This window comes from Salmo salar, chromosome ssa25 (genome assembly GCF_905237065.1).
Source record: "Salmo salar chromosome ssa25, Ssal_v3.1, whole genome shotgun sequence".
Taxonomy (NCBI): domain Eukaryota; kingdom Metazoa; phylum Chordata; class Actinopteri; order Salmoniformes; family Salmonidae; genus Salmo; species Salmo salar.
Window position 1 is genome coordinate 25,617,671 of NC_059466.1, and position 22,871 is coordinate 25,640,541.

Genomic DNA, 22,871 nt, shown 5'->3' on the forward strand with positions numbered 1-22,871 from the left:
TTATAGCTTTGTAATCTGAATATTCTCCTTGGTGCCCCGATCTCCTAGTTAATTACAATTAAACGATTAATCAGTTCAATCGCGTGATAATAATTACAGGGAGCTAATTGATAAACATATCTTCCGTTTAATGGTACCCCAAAGACACGACACTGTCATCCTGCGTCTCTCTGGAAATCACCAGGAAAAGATCAGTTTCCACATAATCGACTGTCCTTACTCTCCCCTGGTTTTTGTCCATCCATAGTTAAAGCTAAACAACCCACAGATTGACTGGACTGCCTGAAAGGTAACCACTTGGAGTTCATTTTGTCACTCTAATTGTTTACATTCTGCCATTCTCCCTGCCTTGTCTGTGCCCTAGTTCATTCCAGAACCTCCGGACCTGCCATCAGTTCGTCCCGAGTATCACGATCTAGCTCCTGTGTTCAGCAAAAGCACCATGCCCTGTCGCTGCCGCCTCATCGGCCGTACAACTGCGCCATTGACTTCCAGTCTGGAGCTTCTCTCCCCAGTAGCCGATTGTTTAACCTCTCTCGTCCCGAGCAAGAGGCAATGGATAGGATTCTCTGGATGCAAGACTTATCAAGCCATCTTCCTCCCCGGTGGGTGCTGGGTTTTTCTTTGTGAAGAAGGATGGGTCACTGAGGCCCTGCATAGACTTCCGTGGGCTGAATAATATCACTGTTAAGAACAAGTAACCCTTGCCACTCATCAGCTCTGCTTTTGCCCCCCTCCATGGTGCCACGGGGGTTTACCAAACTCGACTTCCGGAATGACTACCACCTTGTCCGCATAAGAGAGGGGGACGAGTGGAAGACTGCGTTCAACACACCACTTGGTCACTTTGAGTATTTGGTCATGCCTTTTGGTCTTACTAACGCCCCTGCTATTTTCCAAAACCTAGTCAATGATGTGCTGAGGGATTTGATTGGACGTTTCGTTTTGTCTATTTAGATGACATCCTGATTTTTTTCCAAAGACCCTGAGGCTCACCAGCAACATGTTCGCTAAGTTCTTCAACGGCTATTGGAGAAGAAGCTTTTTGTTAATGCTGAAAAATGTGAGTTCCATGCTGCCACGGCGTCTTTCCTGGGTTATATTATTGCACAGGGACAGTTACATATGGCCCCCGCCAAGGTCATTGCATTCACAGAATGGCCTGCGCCCTCCAACCTGAAGCAGCTACAGCGTTTCCTGGGGTTTGCACATTTTTATTGATGTTTCATCCGCAACTACAGCCATCTGGTAACACCTCTCACCACTCACCCTCTCACCCCTCTGATCAGAAGGTCCACCCATAAGCTCTCACCTGCAGATAAGAATTTTGACATCGGACACCGGGAACTCCTGGCAGTTAAGCTGACTCTGGAGGAATGGCGTCATTGGCTGGAGGGCTCTGTAACCCCCTTCATCGTGTGAACTGACCATAAAAACCTGACCTACATCCTGACTGCCAAACTTCTGAACTCTGGCAAGCCAGGTGGGCCTTGTTCTTCGGTAGATTCAATTTCACACTCACTTATCGCCCCGGTTCGAAGAATATCAAGTCTGATACCCTCTCTTGCAAGTTCACTGGCACCAAGCCAGAAGCCATTGTGCCATTCACCTGCATTGTTGCCGCCTGACCCAGGTAACTGTCCTAGTAATGCTCTGTTTGTTCCAGATTGTGTTCGCTCTGATGTTCTTCAGTGGGGCCATTCTACCCACCTCACCTGTCACAAAGGTATGAACCGGACCCTCGCCTTCCTGCAGAGTTTGTCTCAGCCTTTTCGGTTTGTTCCCGGAACAAAACCTCCACTAAATTCACTTCCGGTCTGCTTCGCACTCTTCCCATACCCAGTCGCCCCTGGTCACACATAGCTCTGGATTTCGTCACTGGCCTTCCCCATTTAATGGTAACTCCGTCATCCTCACCATTATTGACAAGTTTTCCAAAATGGCTCACTTCATTCCCCTCTCCAAGCTCCCGCTCTCCAGGGAGACTGCGGACCTGTTAGTATCCCATGTGTTTCGTCTGCATGGCATCCCCACTGACGTCGTTTCCGACAGAGGACCCCAGTTTACCTCCCAGGTATGGAAATCCTTCTGTTCAGCTCTTGGTATCAATGTCAGTCTTTCTTCTGGATATCACCCCCAGACCAACGGCCAGACCGAACGGGCTAACCAAGAGATGGAGACTGCCCTACGCTGCGTGACTTCTGCTAACCCTTCCTCCTGGAGCACCCAGCTACCCTGGGTTGAATATGCCCACAACACCCTCACCAATGCCTCGTCAGGTATGTCACCCTTTCGAGTGTGCTCTGGGTTACCAATCCCCCTTGTTCCCCACCCAAGAGGTTGCGGTTCCCTCTGTCCAGGACCATCTATGCGTTTTCACCCTACCTGGAGGAAGGTCCGGCTGCCCTTCTTCGTGCCTCCAACAGGACCCAGTCCCAAGCCAACCGTCGCCGGTCCTCAGCTCCATTCTACACCCCGGGTCAAAAGGTATGGCTCTCATCGAAGGACCTGCCATGGAAGGTGGCATCGAAGAAACTTTCCCCCCGATTCATTGGTCCCTTTGAAATTGACCGTGTCATTAACCTCTCTGCAGTGTGCCTGAAACTCCCAGCCTCTCTCAGGATCCATCCTACCTTCCATGTATCCCTGATTAAACCTGTCTCCTCCTGCAGCAGCCCCTCCACCCCCTCAGCTCATCGATGACCATCCTGCCCATACCGTCCGGTGGCTTCTGGACGTGCGCCGTTGGGGTCGTGGCTGGCAGTATCTGGTGGACTGGGAGGGATACGGGCCTGCGGAGCGCTGCTGGGTGCCCCGCTGTCACATTCTGGACCCCTCCCTCTTACAGGATTTCTATACCTCACACCCAGATAAGCCTGGTCGGGCACCAGTTGGCACCCGTAGAGGGGGGGAGGGGTGGGGGGGTACTGTCACATCTGCTCCTGCAACGCCCTCTACTGCTCATCCTGTGCCTCCTTGACCTGCCGCCACTCCACCAGTACTCTCTCCCTCTCCCTCTCTCTCTTCTCCCTCTCCCTCTCCCTCTCCCTCTCCCTCTCCCTCTCCCTCTCCCTCTCTCTCTCTCTCTGTGTGTGAGTGATTGTGTGGGCGGAGACAGGTGTGCTAGAGTCAGAGCAGATCCCCACCAGCTGCAACCTGTTCCATAATCATGACTTCTACAAATACCAGCCTCAGCACCTGGTTTCCTGAAACCCACCCGAGCTTCCCCTGGCCAGCACGCCATCTTCCCCCTGTGTTTCAATAAATATCTTGATTACTTCATCCCAGTCTCCTAGTCTGAGTCTGCGCTTGGGTTCTCCTGTTCCACTCCGCATAACAAATTCAACTGTGGAAATGTACTTTTTTTATCTTTTTTTTTTTAATGGTCTCACAATAATACATTTTCTGAGGGTGTTAATGTTGTGACAACAATTCGATACTGGTGGTGTTCTTACCAAGCTTTTACCTCACTGGTTCTTTTTGTTTTGAGCCACTTTCTCCTATCTGTCATACTTCACTCATAGGCCCGATGTGTACCGCATGTTTAAAAATGAGTGAGTCAGTGAGCACAGTTGGCGCATGCAGAGAGGGTCAACCACGAGCTAACGCACATACGCACGCACACACCACCTCTCCTCTGGTCCATAAAAACCCATTGGGGGTCAGGGAAGTCATGCTGAGGTTTTGTGTTTGGTGGTCTTTGTTTGTCCTCCTTGCCTTGAGCGGCAGCTCCCTCTGTGCTGCGAGTGCCACACATGCCCTAGCAGAATCGTACACGCACACACACCAACCTTAACACACACAAACCCTAACGGAACGTCCCTCCTCGCATCCCTCCCATAGCGTGGCTGAGAATTCATTTCCGTGTTGAGCGACAGGTTCCTTCCCTCCCATAGAGAGAAGCAGAAAACATATTAACACCAACTCCAATCATCTGGGGAGTACGCTTTAATCAGGCTGCTACGGGACGGCTAGGTCTCACACACACACACACACTGTTACAGTGCATCCGCCAGCCAGCCCCATAATGGTTATGAATATGTCTAATCTGTTTCAGCCGTACGTCGCTAATCTGCTTGTGGAAAATAGAGAGCCACACACACACACATTTGTTGAGAGAGACAAAGCCAGCTCTGTAAATAATGCAAATCTTCTAACAAGTTTTTTTTGTGTGTTTTATTTGGCGGGAGTCTGGATTAGGTCTGACAAGGACCCTCACTGAGAATAGTCTTGATTAGGCTCCTGAGCGGTTTAAGGCACTGCATCTCAGTGCTAGAGGCGTCATTACAGACCCTGGTTCGATTCCAGGCTGTATCACACTCGGTCATTATTGGGAGTCCCTTAGGGCGGTGCACAATTGGCTCAGCGTCGTCCGGGTTAGGGTTTGGCCGTGGTAGGCCGTCATTGTAAGTAAGAATTTGGTCTTAACTGACTTGCCTAGTTAAATAATGGTAAAAAAATACAAAATTATCTCTGAGAATTCCCGAGATGAGAATAATCAGGGCTGTCCTCTATGCACCATAGTGCACTGAGGGATGGAGGTTAGTGAGGGTGAAGAGAGGGCGTTGGTCGGATCTCCCCCAGCACCAGTAAACTCTCTGATCCGAGGTTGACAATATGATCCATATTAGAAGACTGGGGCTGCATCGCAAATTGAACCCTATTCCCTATATAGTGCCCAAGGCCCTGGTCAAAAGTAGTGCACTATATAGGGAATAGGGTGCCATTTTGGACATAGGCAGGATATCTCAGCTCATCCTCTCCTCCCTCCCATGATGAAATATGAAATTACAAACGTGTTAGTGTTGTCTTTCTCTCACTGGCTGAGGGTTTAAATCCAGGCTGGATGGATTTGGTATCGTGGGGGGGTAACGTAATTATTTCCTGTGTGTGTGTGTGTTCGTGCATGTTTGTGTGTGTCTGCTGGTATGAGTCTCCAATCTAAGGAGGAGGAGAGAGGAAAAACAACAACGAACCTAGATGATGGTTAATAATAATACCAATAAGACAAGGTCTGTCTGGCCGAAAGCCTCATCTATCATGTCTGTCTGGCTGATAGAGCGGTGTTGTACTCAGGGATGAGGACTCCTTTAGCTGTTCCTCTGTGTGTGTGTATGTGTGTGTGTGTGTGTGTGTGTGTGTGTGTCAGTACTATGTCCTGATGTCTTTCTTGTGTTTTCTCCTATCCTACAGAGATCTTACAGGGCGGTGTCTATGTCGACCAGAATAAGTTCCTGTGCCACGCAGACACCATCCACTGGCAAGACATCGTCAAGAACGCTCGCGTCAGCCCTCTGGTTGTGCCCACCAATAGCAGTGTTACATGTGAGTAGCTCACCAATGGAAAACGTAGACTCATTTTCTTACATTTTCAACAACAATCCATCTAGCCACATTCTCATACACAAATTATTTCACCAATTTACCTTTATAGCTTTCACGACAATGGAGAGAAACAAACTATGTTATAAACACATGGTGACAGACGCATATAGGACAAGGCTGCCATAAACAGAATTAAGATCATAATATCTCAACATGTCACATCTAAGAGCCTACAAAATATACCTTGCTCAACTGTGACCCTAATGAAATGGCATCACAGATGTACCATATTAACTGAGATGTGGCTACACAAGAAGTGTCAACAGCCAGAAAAGCAATCACTTATTATACGTCCCAAATGGAACCCTTTTTCTATACAGTGTCGTGCACTACTTTTGACCAGAGCTCTATGGGAAGTAGTACACTATAAAGGGGATAGGGTGCCGTTTGGGACACACATAGTAACCTGAATCCGTAAAACAACAGTTCCAAGAAATGCATAATCTGTCACTAATGCCTTTCTGTAATCAAAGAGAAGACAAGTGAACAGAATTATTGTTGTTATAATTTTTTTGTGGCACAAACATGCCATCGGCCTAATCTGACGAAGGGAGTCGGGGTGGGGGGTAGCAGTGGGGGGGTGGTTTAAGTCGCCTTATGTTATTGCTCTTCTGACCTGATTTTCTCTCATTGTCTCATGTCTGTTTGTAACCCTTGCTCTATAGTTCCCTCATGTTTTATGGAGTGGTTTTGTCATTGGTTTGTGTTGGTGATATATCTGTTGCGTTTGGTTTATTCTTTATTTATTGTATGTTTTTATTTGTTATTAATGACTAGCTGTCCTAGTACAACCTCTGGATCTGCCAACCTTCAAACACCAGCTCACAGCATTGATGATATGTCAGCATCATCCGTTTATATTGCATTCTCTTCATTGGTCTCACTCAATACTTTTGATAATCTGATTTACACACACACACACGCACACGCACATGCACACGTGGAACCACACACACACACACACACACACACACACACACACACACACACACACACACACACACACACACACACACACACACACACACACACACACACACACACACACACACACACAAACAAACACTGCAGACACTACACATCCTACTAAAGATCAAAGGGGGTCTGGAAACTTGTAATCCATCCTTAGACTATAATCTCCTCTATTCTTGGGGCAATTCCAGTTTTTTTTTCTGTTTTTATTGGCTCTTCAAAACAACAAAGGAATTTGAAATCGACTCCCTATCAATCCACGTATAAGCCTCTCTAGCTCTCATAGCCGAACCCATAACACAGAAAGTTGTAAAGTCGTTTCGTTTCGACATTTTAACCTTCAGTAGTTGAAACATTGTGATGTGGAGAGAAAGAGTGTGATAGTTGTACTGAAGGTCAAGGGGAATTAGAATGTAGATAGTAAGACCTTGGACACTAAAGCCTGGTTATGACACCAGATACAACTCTGTGTGGGCTCAGGTATACATATATGTTACAGATAGACATGTCTTTGTCTCCAGCTCCCCAGCTTACCCCATTACCATGTCTCCTCTCCTGATCAGCTTCTACTGACTGTTTGGTGTTTTTATGCTAACCTAGAACGACAGCAAAGAGGGAGGGAAAGAGAGCGAGAGAGAGGGAGGTGTAGCAGAAGAAGCTTTCATGGTTCAGTTTGTTGCCCAGAGAGGAGAAACCTGATCAAAAGACAGTGAAGTGGTTCATATTACTGATAGATATTACTTATTTTACAATATTACTGACTTATTTTACAATATTACTGACTAATTTTACAACATGTGTTACAATTCCTATTGAGTAAGTGAGAGTGTGAGTGAGTGATTGAGTGAGGGAGGGACGAGATGGAGGGAAGGGTAGCAAAGGGCAGTTGATGGAGAGTCAGAGAGAGTACCAGCCCACTGGGCACACACTGGTCGAATCAATGTTGTTTCCTTGTCATTTCAATGAGATTACGTTGAACCAACGTGGAATAGACGTTGAATTGACATCTGTGCCCAGTGGGAGGGATGGATGGATGAAGAGAGGAAGGGAGCTAGAGATGTCAGAGAGAGCGTCAGTCTTAAATATAATTGCTCTTAACTGAAGTGGAACAGAGACAAAGGACGCCATTCAGCACTCATCCAGCCTCACTCTGCAATTACCAAGCAGTCAATTAAGCCCTCCAAAACACAGCTAGCACTAATATAGCAGCAGAGTTTCTAGCTAGTAGCTGTTGTCGCTGACTCTCTCCCCTACAGCAGTCATTAATAAGACAACTCTAGTACAGTGCATTAAGGACACAAAACAGTAGAGTTGAACAGTGTCACTCTGTTGAAATCATCATAGCCTTAAGCATGCCAGTGCTTAAAAGAGGAGCTAGTAAGATGGTTGGTTTGATCATAATATCTCTGCTTTGGAAAGTATTTGACTGGATAATTTACCCCCATGTCGTCCACAGGTCAGAAGTGTCACGTCTCCTGTAATGGTCGCTGCTGGGGCCCAAAGGAGGACCAGTGTCAGACCTGTGAGTACCTCCCTGCAGTCTCTCTCTCTCTCTATTTCTCTCTCACTCTCTCTTTCATTCGCTTTCTTTCTCCCCTGCCTCTCACCCACGACAGGCAGACAGGCAGCACAGGAGTGCACTTTAACACTGCCAGCATAATTAGCTATGGCCCTGTGGTCCTCCCACAGACTCTTCTATTCTCTCTCTCTCTCTCTCTCTCTCTCTCTCTCTCTCTCTCTCTCTCTCTCTCTCTCTCTCTCTCTCTCTCTCTCTCTCTCTCTCTCTCTCTCTCTCTCTCTCTCTCTCTCTCTCTCTCTCTCTCTCTCTCTCTCTCTCTCTCTCTCTCTCTCTCTCTCTCTCTCTCTCTCTCTCTCTCTCTCTCTCTCTCTCTCTCTCTCACTCTCCTCTCCCTCGCTCTCTATCTTCTTTTCCCCGTCGTCTCCTCCTCCGGCTCATGCCCCATCTCGCCCTCCTTCACAATACCAGATTTTAAATCATTGCCTCCTCAGGCTTAAACAACTGTGATTTCCCCTGCTGCCCACTCCAATGACTGCCCTGCGTTAAGTCAAACTGTTAAACAACACACCGTCTGTTGCCTCACCTGTGAGCCAGTATGAAGATAGCTGTGGTGTGTGAGAGGTAACCTGGGTTAGCTGTGCTGAGTAAGCACATAGGACTGACCATCACAAACACTCACGCACGCACATGCACACACACACAGACACACACATGCACACACACACTACCCCTCAGCAGCACTCAGCCCAGAGGGGTGTCTCTCTCTATGTCTGCAGGAGGGCGGTACCACATGGGGCTAATAGCAGCACAGCGGTTAGCTTCTTAGATATACAGTACTGCTAGTATTCTTAGATATACAGTACTGGTAGTATATTATGTCTGATATATTACTACGCCTTAGTCTCCTGCTGTGAAGGGATGTGTGTTATGTACCCTCTCCATACCTTCGTGGACAAGCACATGCTTAAGATGATTGGGCTTGACACACACACACAGTCCCTTTCTAACAGGAGAAGGTGTGCTGTAACAGTCCTGTAGTAAAACACCATGATGGTTGAGTTGAGGAAGAAGTCAAACTGTCTGTAAGTTCCCTCTTCTGTCTCTAATTAATCACTCTCATGTCCTGTCTGAGTACTTCTGCCTCAGCCTGCTGTCTGTCTGTCTGTCTGTCTGTCTGTCTGTCTGTCTGTCTGTCTGTCTGTCTGTCTGTCTGTCTGTCTGTCTGTCTGTCTGTCTGTCTGTCTGTCTGTCTGTCTGTCTGTCTGTCTGTCTGTTTATCCCAGGCCCCCATATGCTTCTGTCACTGTACTGTACATGTCTTTCATTTCTCTCCATCTGTGGTATTCTCTCTTTTTACCCAGATTGTTCCATGTATTTCCCCTATTCTCTTTACTGTATGTATTTCTATCCCTCCATCCACTCATCTCCTGTCTTTTTTTCTCTCATTTTACTGTCTCTTTCCATCACACTCATTCTCTCTCTCTATATATATATATATTTCTCTCTCTCTATATATGTCTGTCTCTCTCTCTCTCTCTCTCTCTCTCTCTCTCTCAGTCTGTCTCTCTCTCTCTCTGTCTCTCTGTCTCTCTCTGTCTCTCTCTCTCTCTCTCTCTCTCTCTCTCTCTCTCTCTCTCTCTCTGTCTGTGTGTGTGTGTCTAATATTGTCACTGTTGTCTTCCCTGGTGTGCTGTCTGTGTGCTCTGCAGCTTGATCTCATTAAGATAATCAGTATGAACTCCTTCACCCAGTGACTAGTTAACAGCACGTCATCTCTCCTCACAAGATAACACTGCGTGTTTGCTCTCTTTTTGCCCTGAATCCCTCCATCATATTTTCGCATAATATGTATGTGGAGGACTACATCCCTCTATCTCCATCCCTCCATCCCTCCCCTTCTATCCATCTTCCATCTTTCCATCTACCCATGCATGCCTCTTCCTCCATCTCTCCATCCCTCTTCATCTCACTCTATCCCTCTCCTTCTCCTTCAATCCCTTTCCTTCGTTCTCCATCCCCCTCCTTCTCCCTCCCTCCATCCCTCTTCTCTCCCTCTATCCCTCTCCTTCTTTCCCGCTGATAGGGCTGGAGCATACTATGGCGCTGTGTGAGAAACTGCTAGACAAAGGACTCTCAGTATAACACTCTCACGTCAAGTACTGAATACAGAACGCCCTCATCAATATCAACCGCTGGCTGGCTGTATTATCTCCTGACATGCAGGTGCCTAAACAGGCTCCCTGGTCTACAGAACAGCCAGACACACACGCACCCACGCGCACACTCTCTCCCCTGACTCCACCGAGCCTACGACTGTGCCCCTCCAGAAACATGGGCCTCTGCTGCTCTATAAAAACAGACAGCTAGGCAACGTTGATATAAGATTCAGCGCTGTGACGGATGCCCCTGTCAGCAGCCTGTTCAAATTGAAGATATTCAGCATACTTTATGAGATTGATGACTTTTTATTTGTGGTGGCTGCCTGGTATCTTTAAGTGGATAGTATTTTTAAGGCAAATAGATCAATGGCTGTGTGGCGTGTGAGTGTGCATTCGTTCGTCAATGTGCATGTGTGGCGCCTCCTGATGAGGTCATTTGTTAAACAAAATGTATTTTTGTTAAGTAGGCCATTTCATTGTACTAACGGTGGCGAGAGGCGCATGGCAGGCGTAATGGAATGCATTGATGATACGTTAGTGAGGTGAGGAGAGGAGGACAAGGGGGAGAGGAAGGGGAGGGGTTGAGTGAGAAGAGGAGTACAGGAGGGCAGAAGGAGGATGTGCCGGGGAGGAGGGAAAAGAGGTGACGAATATGGGCAGACCAGACGGGCCAGTCTCACTGTGACAAGGTATCACCATCACCACCAACCCAAAGGACCAGCACAACAAAGTGCCGTGCTCTACTCAGCAAGACATATTCCACAAGTATTTGTGCAATTACGCAAATGGATAAATTGACAATGTCATATAGCTACTTATAAAGGCAAGCACACACCCACGCATGCTCACCAACATTCACACACACACACACACACACACACACACACACACACACACACTGGAAAGTAAACCTCAGCTCGGGCGTCAGCGCAGCCTCTGAGGAAGAAATGCTTATCTGTTAAACGTCACCCTGTATTCAGCTGTAGCTGTCAACTTGTGATGCGGGTGGTGAGGCAGAGGCATACCACACACACACACACACACACACACACACACACACACACACACACACACACACACACACACACACACACACACACACACACACACACACACACACACACACACACACACACACACACACACACACAGGCGTACCCATCAGTCCATCAGCAACCCATCAAGCCCATATGGCTGGACATCAACAGGACTAGTGAATGGAGTTGGAGGAGAACGAGAACAGGGCTGGCGGTGGAAGCAGCACATTCAGGAGAGACAGCTGATAGCCGTTTCAATCACACTGTCAATGACAGACAGGAAACATAGAAATTCAGCTCCATACAGCACCACAGACTGACAGACTGTCATATGAACATCAGTCTAAGAGCAGGGTATCTCTCCAAAATACTCTTTACTCAGCTAAACTCCCTATAGCCTTAGCTGAAGTCTATCGGTCTGTTTCCTGGACACAGAGGAAGCCTTGTCATATGGACTGAAATGCATGTTCAATGGATAATCCCCATTGAGAATGCATTTTTCGACCAGGCCTAGGCTTAATAAACAATATGTGTGACTTCATTCTGCAGGAAAAAAGTCAACATGATAGATATAACTTTATGGAGGCGATTTTTTTCCACAAGCACTCTGTTTCCTTGTTTCCTTGTTTTGATTCTAGTCAAAGTAATGCTTCTGTGATGGGAACCTGTTATATCGTGTTCTGATGCCCTTTCCCTTCTGTCTTTCTCCAGTGACTAAAACAGTGTGTGCTGAGCAGTGTGACGGTCGCTGTTTCGGACCCTGGGTCAGTAACTGCTGCCATCGTGAGTGTGCAGGAGGATGCTCCGGACCCAAGGATACGGACTGCTTCGTATGTACACACACGCACTTACACGCAGGAGCATGCACACACACACTCACCCACCTGCGTGTGGACACAGACATGCATGCACGCACACACACACACACACACACATACACTTTATAAAGCTTATCGTCACAAAAGAGAACTCTCCTTTCAATCACCTGTTGCCATGGTGAACAGTCTCAAACCGTCAAAGACAGAGTTTTTGATTGTAGACCAGCAAGTCTATTTCTTTCTGTTCTCTTCTTTTTCTCTTCTTTAGTACATCAGAGCTTTTATCTTATCTGTGACCTTTTGTGTGAATGTGAGGTTGTTTCCATTAGAGGCTGTTCATACTTCCATAGAGAATTCGCTCCTGACACAGAATCCCCCTGTTTAAACTGTCTACTTCCCAAAGTCACCGTATTTCCTCTGTAGTGCAATCCTTTTGATCAGAACCCATAGGGCTCTGGCCAAAAGTAGTTCACCACATATGTAATAGGGTGCCATTTGGGACACAACCATTGTTCTTTGTGTCAAAGATTACGTTCAAATCAAATTTTCTCCCACAAAGCCTTGTGCTGTGCCCACCTCCCTTTCTTTGTTACTTTCTCTCTCTAATGTCAAGAATGTGCAAAGCTGTCATCAAGGTAAAGGGCGGCTATTTGAAGAATCTCAAATTGTTACGCTCGTTGATGGAAGGATTGAACCAAGGTGCAGCGTGGTTGGCGTATATCTTAATTTATTAAATGAACACTGGAAAAAAAAATACAAACGAAATGTAACGTTAGTAGGGCTAAACAGCACAGTACCAAAAACAAGATCCCACAAACAACAGGTGGGAAAAGGCTGCCTAACTATGATCCCCAATCAGAGACAACGATAGACAGCTGCCTCTGATTGGGAACCATATCAGGCCAACCTAGAAATAAAGAAACTAGAATGCCCACCCTAGTCACACCCCGACCTAACCAAAATAGAGAATAAAGGATCTCCAAGGTCAGGGCGTGACAGTACCCCCCCCCCCCAAAGGTGCGGACGCTGGCCGCAAAACCTGATTCTATAGGGGAGGGTCCGGGTGGGCATCTAGCCTCGGTGGTGGCTCCGGTTCGGGATGTAGACCCCGCTCTGCTCGTGGATCCCTCCGCTTCCGTGGAACCGGACCGTAGATCGTCGCCGGAGGAACCAGACCGTGGATTGTCGCCGGAGGCTCCGGACCGTCTCTGGAGGTTCCGGACCGTGGACCGTCGTTTGAGGTTCCAGACCGTGGATCGTCGACCGTCGTTTGAGGTTCCGGACCGTGGATCGTCGTCGGAGGTTCCGGACCGTGGATCGTCGTCGGAGGTTCCGGACCGTGAACCGTCGCCGGAAGCTCCGGACTGGGAACCGTCGCCGGAAACACTGGACTGGGAACCGTCGCCGGAAGCTCCGGACTGGGGACCGTCGCCGGAAACACTGGACTGGGGACCGTCGCCGGAAGCTCTGGACTGGGGACCGTCGCCGGAAACACTGGACTGGGAACCGTCGCCGGAAGCTCCGGACTGGGAACCGTCGCCGGAAGCTCCGGACTGGGAACCGTCGCCGGAAACACTGGACTGGGAACCGTCGCCGGAAGCTCTGGACTGGGAACCGTCGCCGGAAGCTCTGGACTGGGAACCATCGCCGGAAGCTCTGGACTGGGAACCGTCGCCGAAAGCTCTGGACTGGGAACCGTCGCCGGAAGCTCTGGACTGGGAACTGTCGCTGGAGGCCTGGTGCATGGAGCTGGTACAGGGTGTACCGGGCTGTGAAGGCGCACTGGGGGTCTGGAGCGTAGAGCTGGCACAATGTGTCCTGGACAGATAACCTTCGCACGGCAAGTGCGGGGGGCTGGCACAGGACGCACTGGGCTGTGGAGGCGTGCTGGAGATACAGAGCGTAGAACCGGTGCAGGATGTACTGCACCGTGGAGGTGCACTGTAGGTCTGGAGCGTGGAGCTGGCACAACATGTCCTGGACAGGTGACCACCCTCGCACGGCAAGTGCAGGGAGCTGGCACAGGATGCACTGGGCTGTGAAGGCGCACTGGGGACACAGTGTGTAGAGCCGGCGCAGGATATCCTGGACCGATTGAAGGCGCACTGGAGACCAGGCGCGCTGAGCCGGCACCACCTGTCCTGGACAGATGTCCACTTTCGCACGGCAAGTGCGGGGAGCTGGCACAGAACGCACCGAGCTGTGGATGCGCACTGGAGACACCGTGCGTATCATCGCAAAACATGGTGCCTGACCAGTCACACGCTCCCCACGGTGAGTACGGGGAGTTGGCTCTGGTTCAAACCCTGTCTCCGCCAACCACCCCGTGTGCTCCCCCCAACAACAACAAAAAATTGGGGGACTGCCTCTCGGGCTTCCCTCGTGGTCGCGAACCCCGGTGTCGTCGTTGTTCCTCCCTCGCTGCCTCCGTCTGCTCCCATGGAAGGTGTTCCATTCCTGCCCGGATCTCTTCCCACGTCCAGGATCCCTTACCGTCCAAGATATCCTCCCATGTCCAGGATGTCTGCTCCTCCTGGCCACGCTGCTTGGTCCGTTTGTGGTGGGATCTTCTGTTACGCTCGTTGATGGAAGGATTGAACCAAGGTGCAGCGTGGTAGGCGTACATCTTAATTTATTAAATGAACACCGAAAAAAAAATACAAACGAAACGTAATGTTAGTAGGGCTAAACAGCACAGTACCAAAAACAAGATCCCACAAACACCAGGTGGGAAAAGGCTGCCTAAATATGATCCCCAATCAGAGACAACGATAGACAGCTGCCTCTGATTGGGAACCATATCAGGCCAACCTAGAAATAAAGAAACTAGAATGCCCACCCTAGTCACACCCCGACCTAACCAAAATAGAGAATAAAGGATCTCCAAGGTCAGAGCATGACACAAATGTTAAAAATAATTAGATTTGTTTAACACTTTATTGGTTAGTACATGATTCCATATGTACTATTTCATTGTTTTGTTGTCTTCATTATTATTCTACAATGTAGAAAATAGTAAATAGAAAGAAAAACCCTTGAATGAGTAGGTGTTCTAAAACTTTTGACCGGTAGTGTATATTTTTTCTCTCTCTCTTTTCTCTCTCTTCTATCATCTCTCTCTCACTCTCTTTCTCTCTTTCTCTCTCTCTTTCTCCCTCTCTTTATCCATTTATCCTTTCTGGATCTAACTTATTTCCAGAGTTTATTGTGTTATGTTTCATGATGTCGTGGGCTCTCCTTTCTGTTTAATTAGATACTGGGAGTTCTAACGATTGATATTACTTTTTCAACTGGATTCGAATCAATGGTTTTCATGTTATTCACACCTGAGCTATCTTCAGAGTGGAAAAACACTCTGGGGCTGCATCCCAAATGGCACCCTATCCCCTAACTAGTTCTCTGTCTTTAACCAAAGCCCTATCAAAGGGAGTGTGCTACATAGGGAATAGGGTGCCATTTGTCACCCATTAAGTCTGTGTATGTGTTTAACAGTCTTTGTGTTAACAGCTTCATACCAGTTACTTGATCATGTGCTTGCTTGGAGAGCATAGGGCTGCCTGTGACAAAAACAATCTTTAATGACTGTTATTTAGCTGTAAATAGCAATGTGCTAACTGTGTTTCCATGAGCACCCAGCACTAATATGTGTGTTTGTGTGTGTGCGCGCGCATACTTGTGTGCGTTTCATCTACAGGCTTGCACCAACTTCAACGACAGCGGAGCATGTGTGACCCAGTGCCCCCAGCCCCATGTATACAACCCCACCACCTTCCAGCTGGAAAGCAACCCCAGAGCCAAGTACACCTACGGAGCCTTCTGCGTCAAGAAGTGCCCACGTAAGGAATGACACACACACAACAACATACAGTACACATACTTTTGTGAAATAAGGGGACATAAAACATCTGTTTTACCAGTGGAAGCAAAATAGCCCCATAACATCAAAAATCCCAACATATTTTGATAATACTGGTGTGGCCAAAGAGCTTTTTTTTCATGTCATCTGACCAATGCACCAGTTCCAATCCGAGTGCCAATGCCTTTTAGCAAACTCCAGGCGTTTACATTTCATTGTTGTCTGATGAAAGTCTCTTATCTCCAAACAAATATTACCATATTTTGCCATTAACGAACAAACAATTATGTATTTTCAAATAGCAATTATCTATGATCTATTATCTATTTTAAATACATTTTCTTGGTCTTAGAGTCATTAAATATTCAGAGTACATTTGGGGGAGTTACTGATTTCAATACATGTAAAAAATAAATAAATAGGAAAACTCAAAATTTTTTGTTATGACTTGTTGGATGATATGAAAATAGTTCTCTTTGGCCACGCACACCAATGCATGTCCAGAAAATAATCCCATACCTATAGTAAAATATGGTGATGGATCTGTGATGTTATGGGGCTATTTTTCTTCCACTGGTCCTGGGGCCCTTGTTACGGTCAACAGCATCATGAACTTTACCCAGTACCAGGATATTTTGGCCAAAAACATGGTTGCCTCTGCCAGGTGGCTGAAACTTGGCCACAAGACAATAACTCCAAGCACACATCAAAATCCACAAAGAAATGGTTAATAGGCCACAAAATCAACATTTTGCAATGGCCATCTCAGTGTTCGGACTTGAAACCCATTGAAAACTATGGTTTGAATTGAAGAGGGCAGCCCATAAGCGCAGAAGGAAGGATATCAAGGATCTGGAAGGATTCTGTATGGAGAAATGGTCTAATATCCCTTCCAATGTGTTCTCCAACTCATAAAACATTTAGAAAAAGGCTCAGTGCTGTTATCCTCGCAAGGTGAGGTGTTGATCGGTATTGAAAACTGGGGTGTCAATAATTTTGACCCTTACCTTTTTGAGAAAGAAATGTTTTACTTAACAAACAAAATGTCTTTCTCTGAGCAATTGTATCGTTTTTTTTTTGTTGCATACAATATATTTGAATTGTTTATTTTCTACAGTAATTTTTGCTTTATCAAGGGTGTCTATAATTTCGGATCCCACTGTACATACCAAATACCCTGAAGATAAACCGCTCTGTCATATTCTGAACATATAACACACACCGACATACAAACACTCTCCTTGCCATAGACACTGAACCGCCACAGTTCAGAAGGACACCATTCAAACAGCCTAGGCCTTGAAACATCACCACTAGCTGAACAGAGCAGGCTGGTCCTGCTCATGAACTACCAAGGGCCTCAGGATATTGATTCATTAACTCAACCCTCCTGTTTTTAAGTCTGAACTTTTTTTCCAGAAGAACACAGAAAGAAACTTCCTTGGTCATCTCTACTTAGCACCCTCTTCACATCTCCCCTTCATCCTCCCTTTCCTTTAAAGAAGCCATTTCCTCCATTGATTTAAATGACCTGTCTCTCCCTGCTCTTCTCCTCTCCTCTCCTCTCCTCTCCTCTCTCTGCTCGGTGCTGATTTAAATAGCCAGGATGAGTGGGTGTTTTGTACAGATTTCAAGACACTGTTGGGAGTTATTTTGGCTCACATGCCAGATACAACCCTACAAAGAGGATGGGGTACTGGGAGGGCAGGGTAGCAGGCAGGGATAGGAGGGAGGGAGAGGGGAATGGGTGCAGAGTGAGGGAGAAGAAACGTACATAATTAACACGTTTCTTTTAGCAATGGAGTCCTTTTGTGGTCTTTTGAAGAGGGGCGTGTGCCCGGCACTCTGCTAGGCACTGCGCTAGACGCTCTGATCTGTAACTCTGGCTTTCTGCTTGGCGCTCTGCTAGCCTTTCTACCCTATTCCCTAATGCACTACTGTAGACCAGGCCACTGTTATTCTGGAGATGGCCTGCCACAAGGACCCATGCAATTTAGGTGTCCATCTCTAAGCCTGAGGCTGCGAGCAAAGCATTCATTTGATGTGTCTGTGTGTCCCTAAACTCTTCCTTCCTCAGTTCAGACTATCAGATATCATGCCAGCCGAAGCAGTAGAGCAAATACGGTCTGACCTGGAGAGAACAATAAAACAAGATAATGAGGACAAGGAACATCTTTAATCAGATGAGTCATCTTCAGTAGAACAGCAGCAGTGGAAACGTTTCACTACTATTCACTGCCTTCAAGTCTCAGACGCATAAAGTCGACGTTCATTTACAGTATAGCTCCATGGCAGTCAGTCATACAGTTGTACTTGTCCCTTCATAAATCAATACCTGAGTGTGAGAGTCTGTTATCATGCAATTGATCTGACACATACCATGGTTAACTCTGCATATGCTGTTTCAGATAACTTTGTGGTGGACCACAGCTCCTGTGTGAGGGCTTGTCCCAGCAACAAGATGGAAGTAGAAAATGACCGCATCAAGATGTGCATCGCCTGCACTGACATCTGTCCAAAAGGTACCCTAATCCTGCACTGTCCTGGGCCTTATCCTGCTGTCATTCACATCCAGTATATTCGTCTGGTTGATTGGATGTAGTTGTGGTTGTGCTGTGTTTGTGCTGTGTTTGTGGTTGTGTATGGCTTACCCACTGCTCCAACCTCTACAACCTCTGTGTGTCTTTTGGTGACTGTCTGTTCCATGTGAGTGTACTGGATGCATTTTGAAGTGGTTGGAATGAACCTGTTTCCTTTGAACATTTGTGGACATTTTGAGCAAGTCATCTTTTCTCCTTCTTCATCTTCATCTCCTTGTCTGTTTTAGCCTGTGATGGTATAGGTACAGCCAGTCTGCAGTCAGCCCAGACTGTGGACTCCAGCAACATAGACAAGTTTACCAACTGTACCAAGATCAATGGAAACCTGGTCTTCCTCATCACTGGCATTAAAGGGTGAGAGCAGAACACACACACCTTCACCAACACACGCACACACTCAAATATGCACACACACACACACACACACACACACACACACACACACACACACACACACACACACACACACACACACACACACACACACACACACACACACACACACACACACACACACACACACACACACACACACACACACACACACACATTGGCAGTAGAATGGCCTTACTGAAGAGCTCAGTGACTTTCAAAGTGACTTTCAACCTTTCCAACAAAACAGTTTGTCACACTGTTGCTGCCACGGTCAACTGTAAGTGCTGTTATTGTGAAGTGGAAATGTCTAGGAGCAACAATGGCTCAGCCGCGAAGTGGCAGGCCACACAAGATCACAAAACTGGACCGCCAAATGCTGAAGCATGTCGTGCGTAAAAATAGTCTGTCCTCAGTTTCAACACTCACTACCAGATTCCAAACTGCTCTGGAAGCAATGTCAGCACAGGAACTGTTCGTCGGGAGCTTCATGAAATGGGTTTCCATGGCCGAGCAGCCGCACACAAGCCTAAGATCACCATGCGCAATGCCAAGTGTTGGCTGGAGTGGTGTAAAGCTCACCGCCATTGGACTCTTAAGCAGTGGAAACACGTTCTCTGGAGTGATGAATCATGCTTTACCATCTGACAGTCTGGCGGACTAATCTGGGTTTGGTGGATGCCAGGACAACCCAATGAATAGTGCCTGTAAAACTGTAAAGTTTCGTGGAGGAGGAATAATGGTCTGGGGTTGTTTTTCATGATTTGAGCTATGCCCTTTAGTTCCAGTGAAGGGAAATCTTAACGCTACAGCATACAATGATATTGTAGAACATTCTGTGCTTACAACTTTGTGCCAACAGTTTGGGGAAGGCCCTTTCCTGTTTCAGCATGACAATGCCCCCGTGCACAAAGCCAGGTCCATACAGAAATGTTTTGTTGATATTGGTGTGGAAGAACTTGGCTGCCCTGTACAGAGCCCTGACCTCAACCTTATCGAACACCTTTGTGATGAATTGGAACTCTGACTGTGAGCCAGGCCTAATCGCCCAACATCATTCCCCGCAGCAATGTTACAACATCTAGTGGAAAGCTTTCCCAGAAGACTGGAGGCTGTTATAGCAGCGAAGGGGGGACCAACTCCATAATAATGCCAATGATTTTAGAATGAGATGTTCGACGAGCAGGTGTCCACATACTTTTGGTAATGTAGTGTACCTTCTGTTCCCAAAAACACAACTCCCCCTCGAATCTGTGTTTCCTGTAACGACACAAAAGCCAAGGCCCTTGCAAAGCGATGGAAACAGCTACTTCTACAGTGCCATCAGAAAGTATTCACAATCCTTAACTTTGTACACATTTTATTGTGTTACAGCCTGAATTAAAAATGTATTAAATTAAGATGTTGTTTCACTGGCCTACACACAATACCCCATAATGTCAAAGTGGAATTATGTTTTTAGAATTTTTTACAATTGAATTAAAAATGAAAATCTGAAATATATTGAGTTAATAAGTATTCAACCCCTTTGTTAGGACAAGCCTAAATAAGTTCTGCTGAACAAGTCACATGATACGTTTCATGGACTCACTCTTTGTGCAATTAATAGTGTTTAACATGATTTTTGAATGACTACCTGATTTGTGTAGCCCACACACAATTATCTGTAAGGTCGAGCAGTGAATTTCAGACACAGATACAACCACAAAGACCAGGGAGGTTTTCCAATGCATCGCAAAGGTGGGGACATATTGATATATGGGTAAAAAACATTGAATATCTCTTTGAGCATGGTGAAGTTATTAATTACACTTTGGATGGTGTATCACTACAAAGATAAAGGCGTCCTTCCGAACTCAGTTGCCAGAGAGGAAGTAAATCCCTCCATGCTGCCAAAGGTGACATTAAGAGCTAAATGGCTGTGATAGAAGAAAACTGAGGATGGATCAACAACATTGTAGTTACTCCACAATACTAACCTAAATGACAGAGTGAAAAGGAAGCCTGTACAGAATAAAAAATACTCTAAAACATGCATCCTGTTTGCAGTAGGGGACTAAAGTAAAATTGCAATAAAAATTGCAAAGAAATGAACTTCATGTCCTGATTACAAAGTGTTATGTTTGGGGAAAATCCAACATCAAATCCAACAACACATCACTGAGTACCACTCTTCATATTTTCAAGCATGGTGGTGGCTGCATCATGTTATGGGTATGCTGTATCATGTTATGGGGAGTTTTTTAGGATAAAAATAAACGGAATAGAACTAAGCACAGGCACAATCCTAGAGGAGAACCCTGTTGTCTGCTTTCCAACAGACGCTGGGAGACAAATTCACCTTTCAGAAGGACAATAGTTACACTGGAGTTTCTTACCAAGATGACAGTGAATTTGGCAGTTTTGACTTAAATCAGTTTGAAATTCTACAGCAAGACTTTAAAATGTCTGTCTAGCAATGATCAACAACCAACTTGACAGAGCTTGAAAATGTAAAAAAAGAATAATGTGCTAATCCAGGTGTTCAAAGCTTTTAGAGACTTACCCAGAAAGTAATTCCTGTCAAAGGTGATTCTAACATGTATTGACCCAGGGGTGTGAACACTTATGTAAATTAGATATTCTGTATTTTGTTTTCAATACATTTGCAAACATTTCTAAAAACATATTTTCATTTTGTCATTATGGGGTTTAGCACTTAGTTATATTGTGTGGTGAAAAAATCTATTAAATCCATTTTGAGTTCAGACTGTAACACAAAAAATTTGGAAAACGTCAAGGGATATAAATACTTTCTGAATGCACTGTAGATCTCAGAGTGGGTGATGTCAACGATGGACTTTACTGGCGCACATATAGCTATCCAGCTAGACATTCAACATTGGTTACATAAACACCAGAGTGTTTGTGGTCAGTTCCATTTCAATTCACTCAATTCAAATTGACTGAATTGACATGGAACTGACCCAACCCTGCTAACCAGGTAAATTGAGAGACTCCCTCAGGTACTTAGTAATAACAGCACATATAATGGCTTCGGTGCCTAAGAGTAAGCAGTACCTTACTGGTATAGCACAATGCATAGAGTATTATGTCCTTGTTATGGGGGTCAGCATGTTCAATATTATTCCATCTGCAATCCAGGCTCATGTCAGCCATCTTAGCAGGCTGTTGCTAGTTGTTTACAGTATACACAGTGGAAGAGTGGGTGTACCACAGTACAGTTACTGCAGCGCCTGAGACCATGAAATCCCTCCAGCTATTCCTCTAAACAGAGCCAGAGGAGCACTGAGGAGCACAGTGGAGCACCGAGGAGCACAGTGGAGCACAGTGGAGCACAGCGTGCCTCCCTGCAATACAGAATAAACGCTTTCTTCCTTTCTCTCTTCCTCTCTCTCCTCTCTTCCTCTCTCTCTCTCTCTCTCTCTCTCTCTCTCTCTCTCTCTCATCCCTCCTCTCTCACAGGGATGTGTACCACAACATTGAGGCTCTGGACCCAGAGAAACTGAATGTGTTTCGGACTGTTAGGGAGATTACAGGTGAGAAACATCAAAATAAATATATTTTCTTAACACGTATTTTACCTTTATTTCTACAGGTAAGTCAATTGATAAGAACAAAGATCCAATGGAAATTTCCGATACTGTTCTTCTCTTCTCATGCTTGGTTGAATATACACTGAGTATACAAAACATTAGGAACACCTTCCTAATATTGAGTTGCTCCCCCTCCCCATTTTGACCTCAGAACAGCCTCAATTCGTTGGGGCATAGACTCCACAAGGTGTCGAACGCGTTCTACAGGGATGCTGGCCCATGTTGACTCCAATGCTTCCCACAGTTGTGTCAAGTTAGCTAGATGTCCTTTGGGTGGTGGACCATTCTTGATACACACAGGAAACTGTTGAGCGTGAAAAACCCAGCAGCGTTGCAGTTCATGACACAAACCGGTGTACCTTCAACATACTACCATTCCCCGTTCAAAGGCACTTAAATATTTTGTCTTGCCCATTGACCCTCTGAATGACACACATGCACAATCCGTGTCTCAATTGTCTCAGGGCTAAAAAAATCCTTCTTTAACCTGTCTCCTCCCCTTCATCACTGATTGATGTGGATTTAACAAGTGACTTCAATAAGGGATCACAGCTTTC

At 46.3% G+C, this 22,871-nt stretch overlaps 1 protein-coding gene across 2 annotated transcripts in view; it reads left to right on the plus strand.

Moving 5' to 3' along the window:
- The window catches only part of LOC106586446 (receptor tyrosine-protein kinase erbB-4), a 478,367-nt gene that overhangs the window by 335,392 nt on the left and 120,104 nt on the right, over positions 1-22,871 (plus strand). For both annotated transcript variants that reach the window (XM_014173739.2, XM_014173740.2), the window contains exons 4-10: positions 5,194-5,325; positions 7,814-7,879; positions 11,784-11,902; positions 15,585-15,726; positions 18,155-18,268; positions 18,574-18,700; positions 22,184-22,257. In XM_014173739.2, the coding sequence (XP_014029214.2) occupies positions 5,194-5,325; positions 7,814-7,879; positions 11,784-11,902; positions 15,585-15,726; positions 18,155-18,268; positions 18,574-18,700; positions 22,184-22,257 (774 nt within the window). The remainder of the gene's footprint in view (positions 1-5,193; positions 5,326-7,813; positions 7,880-11,783; positions 11,903-15,584; positions 15,727-18,154; positions 18,269-18,573; positions 18,701-22,183; positions 22,258-22,871) is intronic.